The sequence below is a fragment of the Argopecten irradians genome, chromosome 2 (assembly GCF_041381155.1).
Source record: "Argopecten irradians isolate NY chromosome 2, Ai_NY, whole genome shotgun sequence".
NCBI classification, from domain to species: Eukaryota; Metazoa; Mollusca; class Bivalvia; order Pectinida; family Pectinidae; genus Argopecten; species Argopecten irradians.
The window spans coordinates 4,719,068-4,742,157 of NC_091135.1; the positions used below are offsets into that span (position 1 = coordinate 4,719,068).

Genomic DNA, 23,090 nt, shown 5'->3' on the forward strand with positions numbered 1-23,090 from the left:
ATACCGGTTATATTTCATCAAGTGAGGTTTCCACCTCAAGAAAAAAGAAATATTCTATTTATTTAATTTGTTTCCTCGCTTCCATTTACAGAAGACAATCACTACTAGTTCCGCCAAAGGTTATTCCGCCATTGTATTATACCGAGTTATTTGCCATTGCGATTATTACGTCCTATTTTTGTGAGCATAACGTCATATTTAAAAAAAATCATTTTTGTGCATAACCTCAATAATGACGTAACAATCAACATGATATTTTCACTCTCAATGCTGCATTCCGATTGGTCAAAAGCGAGTGAAAATATCAAAATAGACATTTCACATTAACTCACATTTTGAAGTAGATCTGTATCGCTTTTATGTTCACCGTAAAACCTTATATTTAACTGCAAAATGTTTTAACAAAATAATTACTTCATGCAAAATAATAGTACAACATTTTGAATTTACATTAACCCAAATTTCAGCTGAAGTCTTTGACTTGATTTTATTAACGTTATGCTGTCTGTCTTCAGCAGAACAAAAGAAATCCAACATGTGCCACCTGTTAATTTTTTTTACCTAAAATGTCAAAATGTCCTTCCTCCGAAATATCACTTCCACAACAGGAAGTAAAATGCCGATCGAACTTTCAAGTCCTGTTTGCAGTACCGCTAAGGACTGAATTGTTTACAATAAATCGAATTGCTCTAAAAGCTGTCATTCACAAAAGAAATAGACTAGTGTACCTCGAATTTAACAAAACACATATATGAAAAGGTTGATAATAAAAAAGCTAATTCCACGATAAAAACATAGTTATGTAATAAAATAATGTATGAAAGCCATGTATGTATGAAAGGGGAGATTTTAGTTTTGCTGAATTCGTAGCCTTTGATTACTAAAGTTTACTTGTTAAAATATGGTGTCAGTTGACTGATAGCTAATTGATGTAAAAGTTATATTCATCCGGTGTCATAGTTTAGAACTCCGAGACCGCATACTATTCGTGCCTGCCCCCAGTAATCGAAGCATTGAGTACATACAATTACAAAAATGGTATTCAATATCCAGAAAAAAACATCAAAATTGCTTAGAGCTTTTCGGCAAAATACAGCCAAACACAATATTTGTAATTGAGGCATAAATTTATTTACATATGAGAATATGTACATGCACAAGACTTGATTAATCTCTACATCAAAGCAAGATATACAGCCTTGCAGGTTTAGATATTTGGCATATTAGCTGCCAGAAGGAAAACGATAAAAATGAAAAAGAAGCAAATTATTAAGCTGTAAACAAGGAAATAAAACAACAATTAATTTCAATATTCGTATATGAAATAGCATCAAATTGAAAATATAAATGATGAGAAAAGTGCCCTTCCGTTGTAAATTGATTTTGCAAATGAAAATGTTTATTTGCTTTACACATTTTTGCTCATAACTATCAATTATTAACTTTTTAACATTTATAACATTATCTTTGCAAACTGCAATTATTTCATTGAAGGCCCAAAACGAAATTTGCCTATTTGTTTTTTGGATCATAAAAAGGATATATCCTTGACGTTTTTACTTATATTTTATCCATACAACATAATGTGTAATCATGGTTGGAAATATGCATTTGTATTTATTTATTTCATTTTTTTTAAATTACTGAGCTCTTTGAAATACAAAATAACTGAACGTTTACCCTGATTACATTACTTAAAATAATAGATGTTTTAATTTTTAGTATTTATTTAAAAGTATTTATATAAAATAATGATGTGTGGTTTCACACCAATACTGAAAAAAACGTTTTAAAAACACTTTGTACATAAGTTGTTATATAACATTAATGTATGATTTCATACCAGAATATTCGTAAATGATACTTTTAGAAGGATCCCTGATGCTGTACTATTGTAAAAGGAACAATGAAAGAGTTAAATATGTACACCTGTAATCAGGTATTAGGATTGTACAAAAATCTATAAATCGTAATTAAAGATTCCCTCTGTCCGTAGATTCAAGGGAAAACTTGTTATTACAGTATTCTTTGCAAATCGGTTACCTTAAATTACCTTAAACATCAGATCTTGCGATTTGACGAACCTCAAATAAAAAAAATGTTGTTCTTACAGCAGTTATACGATGACTGGTAGTCTTAAAGAAAGTAGGGGAGATAACCCAACCACCGCCTTCCCGCCCACATGGTTTGAAAGTTGATGGCAAAGAAAAGCAACAATTGCTTTGTATGAGTTATCGGTTAAAGGACTTCTGACAAATACCAAATGCCATTGACCTCGCTCATCATTACAAGTGACATCATGTCTTAACAGGTGTATACATCAGCCATGTAAGCAAACTCCTCGAACGATATATTACAAGTTACCTGATACCAGACTACTGTCAAGTTCCCAATTGTTTATATCGAATGCAATCCCCCGCCATCCATAAAAGGTTATAGGAAATAGTACCTGGCTAAAGTCTACTACCATGATTTTTACACACATTACGTCAATGAGCATAACAACGTATTTAGCATAAACATGAATGTCATATGCATAAAAAATCATATTCGCTGACACAAAAGACCCATTTTGTAACAAGAATGTATGTAAATCAGGAAAAGCGACTCGACAATATGTCAATCATTGAATCTGCTATTTTAGGAATCATTCACACATTGCTCTAACTATAAAAGGTAAAATTAAGATAAAAAAAATATTTCATATGGAAAAAAAATGAAAACCAAAATATAATTATAGGGGCTGGCGTCAATATTTATTCATTTATTTACTTTAAAAAAAGATCGGTCACTTTGTTTTCGTAATAAGTGAAAGAGGATAGATACATTTAAGGAATATATCTGAGAAGTCCAGTTTCCATTTGTTTGAAAACGGAGTTAATACCACTGAGATAATGCTTGAATGTGTTTGTTAGGTTATTAATCAAGAAAGATGCGTTATTTGAACATTAAAATTAAATATATCGATAATAATATTCGGATGAAAATTCCATAAAATGAAACTCGTTACACAATAAGTATGATTACATCTAAGTGAAAGACAATGAATGAGGTGTTATAACGACATAAATAATTAACTAAATGACTACGTACACATAAAATGGCGCAGGAATTATTTGTTTAGCACTATGATAAACAATGGTTGATAGCAAAAATCAACACTGTCATTTTTACTTCTGTCATACGGACGATAACAATTTAAATAATTCTCTACAAAATATTTCAAAAATCTGATATGCCGCATACCAATGCATTACTAATTAATATTCATACCTTCAAAATATGGTGCGAATTCACAAATACAAGTAATTAATTACGTAGAAAGTAATATTTCTAGGTTTCAAATATGAGTACAATATTTCACATTTCATGAATATTCCTAATTAATATCTCTAATATATAACCAATTTTCCTGATATTTTGCATCATGCCATATTGATTTGTATATATAAAATTCTACACCTTAAGTACACTCTTAACTCGTAATTTATATCACTTTGAGAGTCTTCATTAATTTCGAAAATTCAAATTTAAATGTCAAATGACAATATTTATAGCAATGTCATTACAAAAGAAGCTATAATCATGCTCAATCCTGCTTTTGCCGTTGTACCACTGCTGATTAAAGCTGTCAATGAAAAAAAAGAATAATTAATTAAAACCTTATTGAAGACAGGAAAGCTCATCATGTTAGATGTTTCAAAATTAACGTTTATTGTCGCCAGAATGATTTTATTAAACAAATAACAAAAATATTCCTATTTGTTTATGACTGTAGAATTGAAATTACTGGTAGAAATGAAATAACTGATGGTTGGCTTCGTTTGAAGTCAAATGACTTAAAATGTTGAAAAATGAATATCATAATAGACAATTCTTTAAAAATTATCATTTTTTTATCATTGGGAACAAAAAGCAAGTAAAGTAAATTATAAACCAATTTTACTTTTGCGACTAAATAATTTCGCGAATTCCGTCGATTGGTAATTGAAGTGAAATAACTTTTAGTACAATTCAGGTATTAATTCACAGAAATAATTTTTGCGAATTCACTGGACATAGCGGGCGAAAGGAAGTTGGTTTATGTTGGTTTGCAAGAAGCGATGGTACTGAAATACATAATTATTTTAAGTTAACAACATAACTGTAAAAACAATCAAGATTCGTTTTGGGGTATTTTGCATGTATATCATGATGTGTCCTAATGATATTACAATGCTTTATTTCATTTTGTTTCAAACTGATTTAAATCAAATAGATGTTACATGGATCGGACTGCAAACAAAGGTTAATTAAGCATTATATTGTCTTCATATGGAATCTATATAGACCATAGATTCCATAGAAAGATAATTCAATTCTTACATTTGCATTTTTATCTAATTTGGGGTGTCTCTGCATTAACATTGCTAAGCTATACCAAGAAAATCGTTTATCAATGACGATTTAATCCAAAAGATAGAAAAGTTGACGTTACCATGTCAACATTAGTGACGTCATAATGGTCACGTTTTGGGTAAACTTCACTTTGCCTTAGTTAGTTTATATAGTAGAAGCAACAAGTTAATGTAAGTATATACGCACTCTCCGATGCTTTCTTCATTATATTAATAGGTTTGCTTAGCAATAAGATATCTTCAAAAGGACAAATTACTAGCTGGGTTTTGGTAAGATAATAGGGTAATCGCCCGCGGCATACTTTTGAAATAGTGTGCAGTAGGCCTATGCGATAACATATCCTCATGATAACTGTACACTGGTACACATGTCCTCAATGTTCTGTGTCATCAATCTAGAAAATAGATTGTTACGGCAGTGTTTCGATTTACCCATATATGGGAGAGCATATTACTCAGATGATGAGAGTGAACATCTTGCTATCCGTTATAAGATATGATATATAAGATACACCATAAAATATATATAAAATACATAGAAATATTTGACGTGATGATTAAATTTTGCTTTTCCATTTTGTCTTATTTTTGTTAGAACATGATCTCAAAACGCCAAATATATAACATAATTTCTTTCTAGAAGTATCTTTTTTGACACCTTGTATGGAAGAAAAGACCAATGCCAAGAGCTTTCCCCGTTTAGATTCCATTACCGTGAATTATTCGCTAATTTTCTGTATTCTTTAAAGAGTTATACGCAAAATGATAATAATATCTTTACTTAACTATATAGCTGTTTGAATATAAATAAAGCTGTCTTTGTGGCATCATTTCAGTTTATTTCATTTTATAAGGCAAGAAATCTGATCCAATTCTCAATTGAATATTCTTTGGATAGAAGAAACACGAACTTGACATACATGGTTATAATGAAGGAAATAAACAAATCCCAAAAGCAGTTTTTATATAGATTAGTAAATATGTAATGAAACTGTACCCAAGACATACACAAGATTAATAAAGTCATTTATCCCCGAAATTTCATAATGGACTGGTCTTGTCTTTGATTTGAAAGAGTTTATTCAGGAGTGAATAGCTCCTTAATAAGTCTTTCATAATGTCCTCGTATGAATAACGTACCAAAACATTTTAAATGTAATTTATTTCCGCTTTCTATCCAACTTACCTGTGGTAGTATACCTTGACGAAACAGGTGTACTCAGGAAAGGTGCCGGGGTACTCAGGAAAGGTGCAGGGGTACTCGGGAAAGGGGCGGGGCCTGTATCTACATGACACCAGTAAAGCATATAAAGCGAGTTTTAAGCAAAGCAATAAGTAGAGATAAGCATAAGCGTTATGTTAATCTGTTAATACGCTTGACTGGCACACAGGCTTGCAACTCATGGAAGCAAAAGGCACTGCAGAATCAAACCAAAATCAGGAATTCCTCTTTTGGGCGCAAGCTTTCATAGAGAGGTGAATGTTTCGGAACCTGCTGATTGGTTATAAATGGTACATCAGTTTCAAATGGTTAATGTGAGGGTAGGGCAATATATTCAGATTTGAAATATGTCAAGAAATTTGGGATTTCTTTACAGTCTGTTTTTGACAGGGGAGAAATCAAGATAGGAATTTTATGAAAATTTTGGTCAAATTTTAGTGCGGAATTCAAAGAAAGATGGAACCCCCCGCATAAATGTTTAGCAAGATTGTACTTCTTTACCATTTTATGTTCACAACTGTGTGAGATGACCCTCTTCAAAATTAGTGATGAATGAAAATTATTAAGAGTAAGGATAAAACGACGGATGGAAGTGTTGTAATCAAATGTTCAAAAAGTGACCAGAGTCCTGAACATGTGGAAAACCATTGCTTGTATTTTAAAGATGAATAAAATGTCTTGTTTGATAACAAAAATACCTCCGAATGGAATTGAGTTAATAAAAAATGTAGCTTATGTAAAAGCATAGAAAAAATAATGACAAAAAACGTGTTTTTTTTTTCTCGTTTTTTGTCTTAATTTTCAGCAGGTCGTATTGACTTGTAATTTTGATAAAACATAGCGAATTTTATATACGATATTACTGTATTTCACAGTATTAGATTACACGAGCCATGATATTAAGGCCTGGTTGTCTTTCCGATTTCGTATTTCATAATTAAATATTAAAACTTTCGTGATCAACTGTGTCAAATAAGAAAGCAAAAACAAATCAAACACCAATGAGGAAGAGATATAATACACAATATTATATATGTTTACTAGAAAATATTTTGTTTTTTTATTCCGTATATAAAACCAGCATTAGGCGATATTAATCTTTATGAACGGATATATCACATGTTACTTTACATTAAAAGATTGTCATTGATCGTCTGCCTACGACAAGTAACATATTGTGTTCACTAAGCTACATTTGGCATAGCATGTGGTCTTTAAAGATAACAACCTACCGCGAATCATTGCTATTTCCGTAAGATTTATGAGACATAGATCAGAGAAGAGTTATGTGCGTCAACATGACTTACTTATGCGACTCTTCACCTTCATGTTCCCCAGGTGGACCCCTATTTCGTGACATACACTTGTTGACGTATCTGACACCTAAATCTCTGGATGTACAAATTCGTTCAAATGGCTACCAAGGAAGTGATAGAATATCAGCCACATCAGCAACTTCGATACAGTGTCTATGGATGGGATCATTGGTAGAATATCATACATCTAAACCATTTTCTCACTCCTACCCTTTTCTGTTTGTAGATAAAAAAAACAATATGATGGTAGCACTAGGCAGAAATCGATTGCACTTTTTTTAAATACATGTAGGTTGCATTACTTCAAAAACCAATAGTCGTAAATTTGCTTCTCACCAAGTTTGTGTTATATTATTAAGAATTTGCCATTAATATATATTTACACTTGCTAGGCTTGATCACTATACGTAAGTACTAGCCTAGCCGATTTTGTTTACCATAACTGCATGGTAACATTGAACTTTGAACTTGCCGTATGAAAATAGTCTATGCAACGTAAAGGGGCTACTTTTTTTAAAAGAAACACATGGCTTTGTTTACATTTTGACGTAACAGTACGTGTATATTGCTGTTTTTCATAGAATTTGGGGAAAATGTAAACAATACATAAATGTTTTATATTTATATATGATACAAACATTTTTAAAATTAACAATTGTATAAAGAAACGGGAAAAATATCCCGACCGGGGCGACGTGCAGCGCTTTCATTTTTGTTAAAAATGATGGATGTCAAATGTAAACATTACCTCTGTGTCTGTGTCCTACGATCGAGTCTTTTGGGTTGACGGGCGTGAGACCCACTGATAGAGATAGGTCAGTTATAAACATATTCTCTTGTCTTTGTTCTTTGAGAAATTAATCATGTGTATTATAAAACATGCACCGCTAATAATCCACGTGTTGACAGTTCCGCGTCACCACAAATACATTGTATCCATCGAACACAAGTGAATTTGTTTCATCTATCGATGGCGATATGGATCTAAGCGTAGATTATATAATCACATGGCTCCCAAGGATGTAATACCGTCAAATCAGACGACATCTCAAACACATTGAGCTACTTGAAAATCGGTGTTTTGCCAACTTCGGCAAACTAAAGTGTGTAAGCGTGCGTCAGCTTCGCCTCGCTGCACAATAACGGTCACCGAGTTCACACATGTGGCCGTGTACAAATTCTTTGTTATTACGCTATATATATTTAAAGTTGTGATCTGATTAAATAAAGTTATCTCTGAAATTTACTTTGTTTGTCATGTTTATTTTACACTAAAATATTGAACTGTTTGTCGTCGCGGATGAATAATTCTACCTTACGTGAAGCGTCACCATTCGCTGTTCAAATGAGTAAGCTCCTCCCACTTTTGACCGACATTTATTGAATAATTACGTCACTTTCAAATGACAATTTTATTGCATGAAATATTAATAAAAAGTCGTGTGAGTGTAAATATAGGGATTGGATTTCGTTTTTATGTTAACCATGCTTGTATGGAGCAATTCCTCTAAGAATATATTCAATATGGGGCGCTAACGCGCCCCATAGAATATATTCTTAGAGGAATTGCTCCATACAAGCATGGTTAACATAAAAACGAAATCCAATCCCTATGTAAAGCCTTTAGAAAAATATTATCTATTTTTTTTATTTGGTATTGCAAGGAATTACTGAAAGCGTAGCGGCATAACGTCTCTAATTACTGATGTTGGCCACAGGCGTTTACTGCATTATAATGCTAGCTATACTAAATGTGATAAAAATCAACTACGCACTAGAGAGCTGGCATCTACGTACACGAAGCAAAAAGCAAAATTCACGCCGTCACACAAGTCACCCAATCATATCAAGAAACATTTACACATTATAGGTCATCTTGTCTTTCCTATTTCATGATATGTACTGTTGTTTGTTTATTTTCTCTTCTTTTTCTCCGTGTGTTTCCTTCTAGTTATAACAGGTTTATATGTTCATTCAGATCTCGAATATTGTTGTATTTATACATGTACATTACTGCGACTATTTGAGAACAATGAAATAAATTCTTAGTTGATTTTCTCTGAAAGAGTTCAGCCATAATTTTGTCATAAAGCCATGCATATCTACTGTTTTAGCTTCCAAACAGGTATGGTTACCAATTTGAAATTAATAATCTTTTTATCGTATTAGCTTTTTGAATACTGATTAAACATACCTGATATGTATCAATATTGTAGTGTAGTGTTACATACGTCCAGAGCTGGGCTCGAGAAGAACCATCTGTTTCCGCCTAATTAAACGCCCACATAAAACGAAAAACAACTGTTGGGAAGCTAGAATTACATTTCTAGAGACAGTAACTCTCATTTCGTTGGTTTTACTACGTTTATTTTTATGTGTGTGTATATATATATAGTTAACTGTAGTCAAAAAACAAAATCCAAACAAAGTATACAATTCTCATTATTATTCATTATTAATCATGATATTGTGGATACCCAATGATACATTATATTGTAGCAGCATGTTAGTTTCCTAGATTTACATTTGTTATATAAGCTCGCAAATAGCGTTAATTTTTATAATGCGCACCAAATATACATTGTCAATCGCGTGTGTTACTAGCGCTGTTGCTATAGGTTTTAGAAAAAATACGTTACCTCCAGTTTGAGCTGTTGAAACAAAATTTAAGTGTTATAGTGCAGCTCAATGTATAGCTATATATAGTTGACCGACATGTTTACGCTGAAAGCTTGAGATACAACTTATGAATTTAGCGTATTGCAGTCGTTACATTCCGAAGAGAATCAAACCTGAGATCTTTTTAGGAGTTACTCCAGACTTCGTTCATTAATTAGCAAAGGATTACATCATCAATTACCCACGTCTGTATATCATGTGCTAAACTATCAAGTTGAAAGCGACAGTATAAATAATTTCTTTAAGTAATGATATCGTTCCATAACCATTGGGCATTTCTGCGTGACTTTACGATGACTAGAACACTGTGTACTCTGCCATCTTCATCAAGACAATTGACCAGGCAGCACAAGTGAGCAAAGGCAAAAAGTGTACGAGTTGTCTTGAAATTTAAGTCGAAGGTCGACTCTCAATGTCGATTTCGGCACTGCGGAGTATCCAACACTATGATAAAGCATTGCAATGGGCCGAAAGTGACAGTATCCATATAATACCTATCATCGCAACATCACACACAGGTTTTTACTTGATGTGTAACACTATCATTTAACTATACTTTCTAACCTGAAGAAAAAATCAGACAATTTCGTTTCCTTAATTAATATACGAAAGTACTGTACAATATCACACAACAATCATCAGTCATTTTTGCAATACGAGAACACTTAATACAGGAAAATAAATCGGTCAATAAATCGGTCAATCAATCAATCAATCAATCAATCAAACGTTTATGAAAGACATCCATTTATGTTATACTTACTTGTGGGTCTGATTATACTAGAATAGACTAAGGGGTAGATGGTCCGGACATTCTGAACAATGGTGGATCTGAAACAGACCATAAAGATAAGGATTAAGGATAATCTTGGGATTTCTTGACACACAGTTACTATATCTCTGATTAGTAAGAACATGGACACAGTACTATTTTGTCGACAGAATCGGAGATTAAAGCTGACTATACAAGCAGAATCAGGTTAGAATTGAGAGATTTACAAAGCACTTAGGTAATATTTGTCTGCATCGATGTAGTGTTAGTCATATAGTTTATATGAAAAACACTATAACATGAAACAGACTATAACGGTGTTATGTAACATGTGTATTACGTCATTGATTATGTAGGGGCACTCGAATAAAGTTATGGCATTGTGACCACGTGTGTTGACTCCTGTGTCACCCAAAGAACCCGAAACAGAATACAACATTTTTTTTAATCTGGATTGTTTCGAACTTACATAGACAGTTTTGAAAGCGGATCCATTCCCAAAGAGATAATTATACTTTCTAATTTCAAAAAAATTTGTTACGTGTAATTTTAACGTGTAACATACATTCATACAATGATGTTTATTTACGTCTTCAGTCATTTGCCTATTCCATTCCAGCCGTCATTGTTCTAATCCCTTTGTATTTTTCATTTGACATGGTTACTGTGACATAAACATTTATTTACTTATATAGGATGTTATATATTAGTTATTGCTATTGCCGGTAAGATGATCATCTACATTAATGTCAGAGGTTTTTCGACGATTTATGAAATAAAATAGTATTTACGACACATTTTTTTTAGTTTAAACATACGAATAAGTAATCAGGGAATAAGGAACTGGGAACTAGGAATCAACTTCACGGAGGTATATTTTAATGCCATATAAGCACCAGGATCGGGCACAAGTTAATTCCAACTTTTCATTTTTATATGTATATTTTGTCTTTTGAGTATCTAGAGTTTGGTATGGTTTAGTTTAATCAGTTTATCGTCCTATTAACGTTTAGTGTTATTTAATAATGTTGGACATGAGACGGAGTACCCAGAAAAAAACCTGACCAGTAGTCAGTACCTGATAAGTGCCCCACTTGGGTTTCGAACTCGCGATCCAGAGGAAGAGGGTTTGTGGTAATATGTCGGGACATCTTAACCACTCGGCCACCAGATATATTCTTCTGACAAATTGCATTTATATAGCTATAAACATTAACCAAAAATATTTCCTTTTCGACCTGAAAGGTAACAACAATGCCAAGAAGATTGCTTACACAAACTGCACTTGTTCGCGCATGCCCGGTTCAGGTATCCAGTTGAATCTAACTTCCTGTTTATCATTGTTTCTCTGATGCGTCAGTGTTGGTCCATTCTGACATGCAATTGTCTTATAGTCACGTGACTGTGTAGGAAGGAAACGTCCCCAGGCGCGGGTGCCACCAGAGGGCGTTCTTGCCTGAATTATAAACCCTCTGAATGGCGTTCCTCTCCCTCCGGCTCCCGGAATCTGCTGGTTTGGCAGTCCTCGTATCACCACTACATAAACAAATATAATTAAAATTAAACACGTTTTAAAAGAACTTGTTAGTTTCACTGAACAAATATATATATATATATATAATTAATTTTTCTTTGTTTTCATACCAAATCTGGCTTTCTGATTGGCCAATATTTTTTTGCATACCACTATGAAAAAAAAAATCCAAGAATGGCGCGAAACCCCGACGTTATCGTGACGTCACAATAGAGACATTGACGTTGCGTATTGATTCGGAAAAAAGAATCCCTTGAAAAACCACTATAATGTTACATTTAAACATACGTCATTTTATCAAATAGAGTATAAAATTAATTATAAGTATTGATGTCACTATTTTTTAACTTCATCGGGTTATGAAATAAATTTTGTTTGCAAACTTTTGTGAGAATCCGCTACGCGGATTCACACAGTTTGCAAACAAAATTTCTTTCATACCCCGATGAAGTCAAAAAATAGTAACATCAATGCTTAAATATTGAAATCAAAAATAAATGTAAAAAGGGCACTAGTGTTCATCCGGAAGACAATGAAAGATATCGTAGTCTTAGAGGTATGGACACATTTAACTTTCTAAATTAGAAATACAAAACGCCAGGCATACAATGTTAGAAAAATATATCAATAGGCATGATTTCGTCCTTTGAAAATAACCCATTTACAGCAGCTGCATCTGAAAGTCATTAGTATCATAATTAATAATGGAAACCTACCCAACTCGGATTTCTATTTTGCACCTGCTCAAATCATAGTGAAAATAATATGCTAACGTAGTTCGACCTTTCAAATATTGTTTTATTAGATTATTTGGAATGTAGGTATTCATTTAAAATGCATTTTTCCAATTGAATTTGAAGATATAATCATACCTTGTATAGGCTTTAATAAGTGTTTAAATCTATTGTTGCTGTGCCTTTTTTTTACACTTTTAAATTCCCTTTGTTAAATAAATGATAAGTGCATTTTCATCTTTATTTAAAAGAATTGCTACTAAAAGACCACGCAAAAACAATAGGAAAGGTTAAAACGGAACAATAAAATTTCGGATAAACTAATTGTCTTATACAAATGGCGACATTTGGTTACATTATATGCAGTACAAATGTTGCTAAAAATAACACATTTTTCAAGTGAATACGAAAAATATTTTAAGTGTGAACTCAATGCACTATAAAATACCACATTAAATGAATACTGAATAACCGTATTGCCTTTGAGCCACTGGATAATTATTTTCACTTTGTTTCATTACATAGTCGTTGAAAATGACATATTTCATGTGAACACGGAAAATTAAACTATAGATATCTTTCGTTGGAGGAATAGAATGTAGATCACCATTGAGCTTTAAGTGATATAAAGAACACATTAAATCGTTAATACTTTTATATGTTTGATTTCTCATTTTATATCGTTTTTATCCTTAATTTTTACTTACACAGTCATCATTATTTGATTAAGTGAGACTAATTTGATGCCTAAGTGATTAATTAATACCTGAGTCAGATTTAGATACATAGTTTGCACCTACCGGAGGCTCCATCATTTGGTGAGAACTAGTCATATCATCGCTCGCTACCTTCGCCGATATGATACTACAGGTAGGTATACAGGTAAATAGATATCGGCCGGTTACGTGTGTTTGTGTTGAACCTATACGACAGTTCATCCATCATGTTACGTCACCAAACATTCTACCCTCTTCGGGCGGTGATCGACCCTAAACCGGCCTCCAACTGTCCTCACGAATACCACATATTTATCTTATTACAAGATTTATACAAGTTTGATGTTCAGTTTGGGTTGTCTTTGTTTTTATTTATTCATTTATGTAGTTTTGGATGTGTTTTAATAAATACAAATGCATGCATAACTTGAATTGAATTTCATGAATTCATACAGTTTATCATTATTGAACTTAACTCAATTTATCTTATGAAACATGTTTTTTTAGGAGTGGGGGTGGGGGGGGGGGGGTATTTCGTATTATTTTATCTCGAATGACCATTGCATGCATGAATTGACCTGAACTGAATTCCATGAATTCAAGTGTTTTGATATTATTGAATGTTTTTTTAATGGTTTGAACCAGATGAAATTTAAAAAAAAACCTGACATCAACATAATTTATTTATTCCCAAAATTTTGAAAATATAAACATATAAGTTATAAATGAAATAATAGAACTACAAATACATTTATAGTCGATATATAGTAAAGCACTTTTATAACGAACTCGCTTACAAAGGATGCATGATTACAACGTATATAATTGTCATTCCCCGTCAAAGGTCCTATAAGATTATATAATATGTATAAAACAAAAACACGCACATCGCACAACATACACACAACACACCGCATACATGGGAGGCCGTCCTTACATGACAATAGCTGTTATTAGGACTTTAATCAAACAAACAAACAAACAAAAGTATAACAAACTATGTTTATAACGAATTTATTTTGTTTTGTTTCGTAATAGGCGTGTTTTACTGTATGTATCTCATCTGGCTAAGTCGATATAGCTTCCGGGTATAATCGCCATCGGAAAGGACATCAATATATAGACTTTAGTGTCAATGTTAATGTCGTATATAGGTCAATTCCACAGCCAAATATATACACTGGTTAACAAATCTAAATTATTTACCTGTTTACTAGACACGTCCATACATCTCTAGACCGATCATATATGAAAACATTTGTGTTCATTTAACTTTAAAAGAAATGTGGGTGTTTTTGTAATATTTGAAAGTACTAGATTCTAATTGAGTTTTGAACTACTCCATACTTATTCCGTATTTGCATATTACAGAGTTATCTACTCTTGTGGGTAGGTATTGATTGTGACGTCATGAGTTTGCAAGCGTAACGTCATACGTTTCGGAGAAAACGACGTGAATTGCGCTCACAAAATAATGACGTAACAATCGATACCTACCCGCAAGGGGGCTAACTCTGTAATATGCAAAGACGGTATTTTAGTTTTATTACTAGTAGTATATCGATAGAAGGATTTGATAATTCTGATTTTGTTTTAGTTTCTTTGCCTTCAAGGGTACTATTCCTAGTATTATCTTTTTCATTCCAACATATTTTATAATATAAAATTAAATCAATCCATCGATCCTTTATTGTCAAGATTGTAATAAACAACAGAACATAAACAATAACATGAACAAATATAAGGTGCACAATAGGTGCAGGCACACTCTCATTAGTTCAAGGGACTGTTTTATGAACAGACAAGACTGCTGTACTATAAACTTAAAATTATCGATCGTTAGTACGATAGCTAACTAATCCACGTCCGATAGATCACAATTAAGAAAATTGGAAGTATAGTTAGCATATTTGAGTCTGATGTTTCAATTGATTTGACAATTGAAGAAAAATTGACTTTCATCTTCGATTTCATTGCTTACATGATATATATAACAGACAGTTGGGTCTACTCATGCAACCATTATCATATCAAAATCGATGTTCCTTTCAAATTAGGACAAAAAGGTTAAACCATCCATCAGTCATTGTGTTTTGTCTTCGTGATATGTCTGTATATATGACAGATGAATTATGGCTATAGTGACACGGTAAGAACAACGAAATATGACCAGAAATTGAAAATGACAAAGATGTCTGTTCCTTGCATTGCTTTTTTATTTCCGTCTGTATTATATTATGCGATAAAAGGTGATTTGTTTCTGTTTTGGTAATGTGAGATTTTCGAAACTTCGTCTCAAACGTTTCCCTTTGGTCCGTCAAGGTTATGTAAAACGACGTCCTTAAAGGTTTTTTTTTTACTAAAATCGGATATGTAATGCAAAATCATGTAAGATTCTACCCGTATTATCACTATACAAATATATCTTACTGACCTTTTATATGTTTCTAAATGTTTTGAAATTTGAAATAAATAACATATCTATTTTTTAAAAAACCAACCTATTTCTTTTTTATGTTTGTTTTTGATTAATTAATGGATTAATTATTGTTTGTAAAAATTCATTAATTGAAATCTCTAGTGATTGAACCAAATTCTAGTGCAACTGAGACCTTATAACGACGTAATGGTTTCCTTTTTCATACTTTACACATACTGTACATCATCTTCTTTCGCTGTGACTTAAGTTTTGCGATTTCAATATGTATTTAGTGATGTTATATTGATGTTATATTATTGTTTTGTTTTATTTGTCGAATTATCGATGATCCATTTATAGCAATTTCCTTCTGACCTCGAAATTCTCAAATTCGATCGCATATGAAAATGAAATGAAATTAAATGATTTACAGTGTCACTACCAAAAGACGTTGCATACCTTGTATGGGCCTCTGTTGACAGGCAGCTTGGTTTTGACACGCCACATAGTACTGTTGAGAGAGGAGGACGCTATATGGAGCCTTCTCTTGTCTGTTTGGGATCCGCTGCTGTGTCTGGCGCTCTTTATGGACGGGTTGTAGATTTACACACGATTCAGTCTGTGTAGGGGCTCCTTGAGGGTAAGTGTTCACACCAACAAACCATATACTCAGTAAAATATATGCTAATGTAAACACGGCCATGGTTAATATTAAAGATATAATAGTATTTCACAGAGCAGGATTTTCTTAAAACAAGAAACTTTCCCCGCCGAAAACCTATGTTGCTTATAGTAAAAAAGTATATTTCAAATAAGAAAATATTCGAAATCACTGGAAAGTAACTTTGAGATCTGCAGTCATACCCACTTCGTAACGAACCCGTGTTCCTCTGATTCAAATTAGCTTATTTATGCTGTCAACGGACTAATCATCACATGTAACATACACAGACGTTGTCTGGTCACATGGTCATCAGTTTTTTTTATTTAAGCCAATGAAAATGTACGTAACAGACGACCACATGTAGAAAACGTTGATGACAAGAACGATGATCATTCATGTACAGTTATTATGAATCACGTTTGACTCAGATGGTGGCAATATGATACTCCTGTGTACATGTGTATCAGTGAGGATAGTATATGGATATATTTTTTGGAGGGGTGGGGGTAGGGGGGTGCGCGGTGGCCGAGTGGTTAAGATGTCCCGATATATTACCACAAGCCCTCCACCTCTGGGATTGCGGGTTCGAATCCCATGTGGGACAATTGCCAGGTACTGACCGCTAGTCGGTGGTTTTCCTCTGAGTACTCCCGCTTTCCTCTACAAACACACCTGGCACGTCCTTAAATGACCCTGGCTGTTAATAGGACGTTTGATGACGTCATCAATTTTGACGCATGACGATGCTCTTGTGATAATGGCACGATGATATATGGGTCTGTCAAGTGGAAAGCGATATCTAAACCCTCGTGAAAGAGTTTAGCCATCAACCCTCGGCAAGCCCCGGATGGACACGCTAAAATCTTTCACTCAAGTTGAGATATGCCTGTCCACTTGACAGGCCCCTGAAAGATTCTATTAATCCTTCATATTCATATAAAAAGAGGAATTCTCGTAGCGTTACCGATGTGAGATCTCTCGCTCTCAACAATTGTATGATGATTTTGTGTCATAGCGTCACGATAGAGTAGTATTACATCACAAAGACGACGATGACAACAATTCGATCACGTCATGTTATCCTTACTTGAATTACTGACATGTCAATATCACAATAAGACACAATGTGGTGTACCGATCAAGAGAAAATAAGCATTCACCCCTTGGATGGAAGACAGAGCGGATAACAATCCTCTGGGTAAAATTCGGCAATAGCAGTATTTGGTAACTTAAGAACCTTACTCCTAGGTTTGAGATTCCCCTCTTTCACCTGCAAGGGTTTGATCAATTCTAGTATTCTTATCCAGGGAAAACCAGTCTGTGCGCACATAACAATTACATGACATAAAGATTATATTTTATTGATGCCATGACAATATTTTATTGATGCCATGACAATATTTTATTGATGCCATGACAATATTTTATTGATGCCATGACAATATTTTATTGATGCCATGACAATATTTTATTGATGCCATGACAATCCAATAACATCCTAAAGCTATAACGTTAACGTAGACGTGTATTTATGTCAACAGTAAATACATCAGAAAAACTACAAATTTGTGAGACAGGATGGATTCTTACCCTCGGAGTAAGAACCACCCGACAAGCCTCGTGTTTTACACCTTAAGAATATACCCCTCGTGTTAAAATTGTCTGATCATCAAGGGGGTGAACTATTCTATAAATCTTTTGGCTAGTCAGAATGCTGACGTTCAGCTCATCTACTCTGTCATTTGATGTCTGTCAGCAGACTGGCATTAACACTAGTCTCCTTGGATATCAAAACCTTAACGAAATAATAATAAAAATGTCTGATATCGCTAAAAAGACATGTTTCGGGTGATCTTTTGAAATTGATAGTCTGCTGGAATCATAAGCCAACGCGGTAACTGCTGTTCTAAGATATCGAAACGCATGCAAGCTTCCAGTGACTCATGTAATTCAGCCAAGTAATTCAATCAAATGGATATTATAGCCAAACGTTTATCATCATATGACTCTAAAAATATACAAAACATGAGAATCAGTCAAACTTGTTTCTTGCACATGAAACTAAATAAAACTCATCTAAAGCCTTTATGATTTATTGTCAATGCTATCCGAAGTGAACATTTCTTTTTCTTCAACGTTTTTTTTTTTTTTTTAAATAAACGCAAACACGATACATTACCTATCAAATCTTGGCCTTTCGGAACACCTGATTTTATTTCCTTTATCGTACCTGTAATTGTAGATTTATTATTTTGTCTACAACCTGACATTATGGATTCGTTTACAGTTGTATCACTGCTTATATTTAGATATGTATGTATTGATGCAGTTTGAAGCATATCATAAGTGCCGTGGCGTCCGAGTGGTTCAGATGTCCCGATGTATTACCACAAGCTCTCCACTACCGGGATTGCGGGTTCGAATCCCATGTGGGACAGTTGCCAGGTACTGATCGCTGGTCGGTGGTTTTTCTCCGGGTATTCCTGCTTTTCTCCAACAACAACAAACCTGGCATGCCCTTACATGACCTCGCTGTTAATGGGACGTTAAACTAATTAGTTCGGAGAAATCCAAAACCAAACATATTCAGTGCGTATGAATACAATTCGTACTCTTTAAACATTAGGATTTGACATTCCACAAAATCACGTGTCAATTTTTAAAAACAACACATGCACGAAACAATCGGAGACACACAATAAAACGGATTTTTTTTTAATGCGTAATTGCAATTGCCATTGTTTCTGTATCGATAAACTTAGTTCGGAGAGATCTTTTTCCCGGTATCAGTGCGTATGAATACAATTCGTACATGTAAACATTAGGATTTGACATTCCACAAAATCACGTGTCAATGTTTAAAAACAACACATGCACGAAACAATCGGAACATACAATAAAACGGATTATTTTTTTAATGCGTAATTGCTTTTGACCTGAATAAAATAACTGAAATATAGGAACTATTTTTGTGATGTCATGGAGAAAAGAGCGGAATTAAAGCTGCAGCCAACAGCGTGCTTTTTTAGATGGCTATTGAGCATGAATAGACATGACGGCAGTATAATTTTGATTGCGATTTACACACGGCAAATGATTGTATCTAACTTTCTGGTTAATTTTATTGTTCAACGAAAAAATTGTAAACAGAAGGTTTAACCTCTTCTTTCTCAACATTATCATCATTATAGTATAAACATGAATAAAAATGAATTGGATATGTCTAAAGGATTTCACATACGATTTACGTCACCCAAGTAAGATTCCCTGAATATACCACCAGTCAGATAAGATAAATGATATTACATACTTACAACACTCATCAGACAAATTCATCATGATTGACATGGAAGAAAAGTTGTAGGAGGGTAAAGACATTCGGGTATCTGACGGCAAACTCTACAACGTGAAACTCACTTGATAGTGACACTGATATATTTTGCTATTCATTTAGATACTTATTTAATCGCTTATTTATATCGTTTTTTTGTGGTTAGACTTGTTCGTTTTGATAATAAATTTATAATATATAAGTATATAACACAACTTCATTTAAACTTGATATACAGTACTCTACTCACCTGCAAGAATTCTACTCACATGTGGGCTCTTTTGTCCATTGGCCCTATAGGTAGAGCGTTAGAATTGTAAAAAGGCGACTAAAGTAAGTGTCAATTTGGGCCCTTTGGTGGCCATGACCGATAAGAATGTTTTGTTTACAGATACCCGGGGTTAGGACATCATGATATGAGATATGATTAAGGTCCGGTCGGAGTCCCTTGTGCGTTATGGGGGGTTAAACAGGAGGAGCAATTTTCTGTTTTGTCCAGTTTTGTTGGAACCAAATTATATTTTTTAATGATTTTTTATGAATTATAATGCATTTATATGTTAGAAATAAAACAATTTGGAAAATATAACTTAGTGTCAAAAAATAGGTCACAGTGACTTTTGCAACCTACATGTAAGAAAAATACTAATTCGTTTACAACTATTTTTTAGATAAAATTCACCATTCATCGTCGGTGAAGCACATTTAACATCCTTAGTATGAATAAAATTTGTTGGGATGAAAGATCACCTTCATTCGTTTAACATTACATACCACAAACAGACCGCTCAAATCAATAAAACATGTTAGCAAAGAGAAGCAGGCGTTATCTTTGTGTTTCAAATGATTGAACAAGAGACACGATACCAATAGCATTTTTACATATGTACTGACAAAGTCTGGGTTCTTGCTTTCTAATCTGTTATTCAAATTCTCTTGATTGTCAGCAACTCTGTCCTGAGACAAAGTAAAAAAACCTTTAGACAACATTTGATATTGTTTGATATCCTGTCCAAAACAAGACGTTTCTCTTTCCCAGTTCTTTTTCGTGCGGTCGGTATTAAAAGTCCACTTCCGAAACCGGACTCCGTAATGAGTATTCCGGAATTAAAATTATCTACGTAGGGGTGAAACACGACAACATACTTACTATGAACGGTTTAGTTCATCATTGACTATTCGGTGGTGCTAATGAACAACAAGGGAATACTTAACAGCAAATCAGACCAATCTGAACAGAAGTGAGCACCATAAACTTATTTACGAAGAGCGGTCAAAATATTCTATTTTGGAGTCAAGGTCTATTGGGTTTGTCTACAAGATCACAAGATCACGCGGGTTTTTTTTTTTTTTTTTTTTTTTTCTGTGCGGTTTTCTCCCGCCATAGACAACAGCAGATGTAAGAGCATTCTCATGGGGCTGGTAGCATGCATTGTTGTTAACTTTACGTTCAGGCCTTTTTACAATACCATGAATCTGACCTAGTAATGCCAACGGGAATTTGTGTGACCTCGGTGTACCGCTTCACATAACATAAATGGAATTTCCCAATGCTGACTTCAGACAAAACTGGTGTTTAAAATGTGTTCCAGTTTTACTAAACATTGTCATTTTTCTCTAAAATGGTTCTTAGAAAGTAACGGATAACTGTAATTGTTTAATTGTTCTCGTTTGATACAAAAAAATATAAGAAAATCTTTTGATTTACTCAGCTGAACAGATCAAAGGTTATAAATTATACTTGCCGACTTCCTATAATATATTATATGTATAAGATTTTGAAAATGACAAAATTACAAAAATGAAAAAAATGAAAGTTACAAAATCTATTGTGTCTACACATTTGTTCGATGAAACAAAACTATTCTTTAGGGACAATATAGTGCCAGTTGAATAGATGGATTTCATGAAAAGATTCAGGAAATGGTTGATTGGTATATAAGGCAAACATATTTAGTCTGCTGGAGACAACTATCTTCGCAAGTAAACAACTTAAACATTTTCTGTCTTTTCACATTTTCATTATTCTAGATGTACTGTGATAAATGATTTTATTTAACCAGTAATTTCCATACTATCCCGAGACATTGACTTGATTAGGAAAAATTGAGCCATGAAGCATTTAAGAAATGTGTTAATTATATATATAGAATATATTATAATATATTACAATATACATGTATACAAGAAATTATTTGCGCTCCATTGTGCTCTTAAATATTTTTCTTCTTTCATTGCCCCGTTTTACTGTTCATGTCATATTATGTAATTGTGTTCGTGTTGTATGTCTTGATAAAAAGGCAGAACGCCTCGAAAATTTGACAATTTTTGTCCACAAGGTTCAAATAACTTCTTTGTCCCTTATATATACATATATATACTTGAGATCAGATCCAAAATCAAACAAAATGACAAAATGTAGTTTTTCTCGGATAAAGTGAAAAATGGGATTCACTTGCCAAAATAGCCGACTTTTAGGTTGTTCTTTGTTTGATTCGCAAGATAAGAGATTAATCTATCGTTTACCTGAAAATTAACATATATATGATATATAACATGAACATATCCACATCGATCCGAGATGATATAACGATGACGTCATCAGTGAACGTCCGCAAGAACAGGTGAGCAGACGACAGATCAATGAACCGTGTCGATTGAGATCGATTACCTAACATGGAATGCTTATCGATCAATGATTAAAAACAAATTAATCCTATCCACTATGGTCACATGAGGGTGTGTATTTTCGTGAATCAGAAGCAAAAACTTACACTTTATTTGTGAACAAAATACTTGCCTTCCATTTAAATGTGAATGGAGTCAATAAAAAAAACCATTCGGTTGAACAGTATTTCGTTTAAAAGTTTAAACCTTATGTGTACAAATACCTAATATCCGAACACTTTTATTGTTACTTTTAATGATTCATTATTTTCATACTACTAATTTTATTGAAAAATAACAATAATACGTTGGTCAAAGTGAACGATACAAAAATACTGTCCATACAGGTTTTTTAACTCCTAAGACAGAAGATCAGGGTCGACGTTTGTAAGAATAAGAAGTTGATGTTAAGAAAGATTTTCTAATGAGACATGGATGTTTTACTAAAGGTTATACATTCTGTTGTGCGAAAGAAAAATACTTCATTGAATAATTTTATACAGAAAGAAAAAATAAATGAAAATGTCTCATAAACACAGAAAAAACCAATAATATATGTAAGTCGTATTACTGTCTGAAAGGGATCATCCTTGTTTTTTTAGGTATCTAATTTCATTCGATCGGTGTGAATTTCCAAAG

General features: G+C 33.3%; 1 protein-coding gene across 1 annotated transcript; it reads right to left on the minus strand.

Annotated features, from left to right (window-relative positions):
- Window positions 1-1,108: 1,108 nt before the first annotated feature.
- LOC138314202 (uncharacterized) lies at window positions 1,109-16,672 on the minus strand. Its single transcript, XM_069254412.1, has 5 exons — window positions 16,249-16,672; window positions 11,661-11,922; window positions 10,378-10,445; window positions 5,584-5,682; window positions 1,109-3,628 (listed from the first exon to the last, which is right to left on the minus strand). Exons 1-5 carry the CDS (start codon window positions 16,490-16,492, stop codon window positions 3,552-3,554), a joined length of 750 nt encoding a protein of 249 aa, XP_069110513.1. The 5' UTR covers window positions 16,493-16,672; the 3' UTR covers window positions 1,109-3,551.
- Between the last annotated feature and the right edge of the window lie 6,418 nt (window positions 16,673-23,090).

Bases quoted from the DNA above. Each gene is read 5' to 3' on its own strand.
- LOC138314202 (XM_069254412.1), bottom strand. From the start codon at position 16,492: ATGGCCGTGTTTACATTAGCATATATTTTACTGAGTATATGGTTTGTT. The intron at 10,446-11,660 runs GTAAGCAATCTT...GGTCTGTTTCAG, and splicing joins CGCGAACAAGTGCAGTTTGT to ATCCACCATTGTTCAGAATG. The intron at 5,683-10,377 runs GTAAGTATAACA...GGTGTCATGTAG, and splicing joins TAGTATAATCAGACCCACAA to ATACAGGCCCCGCCCCTTTC.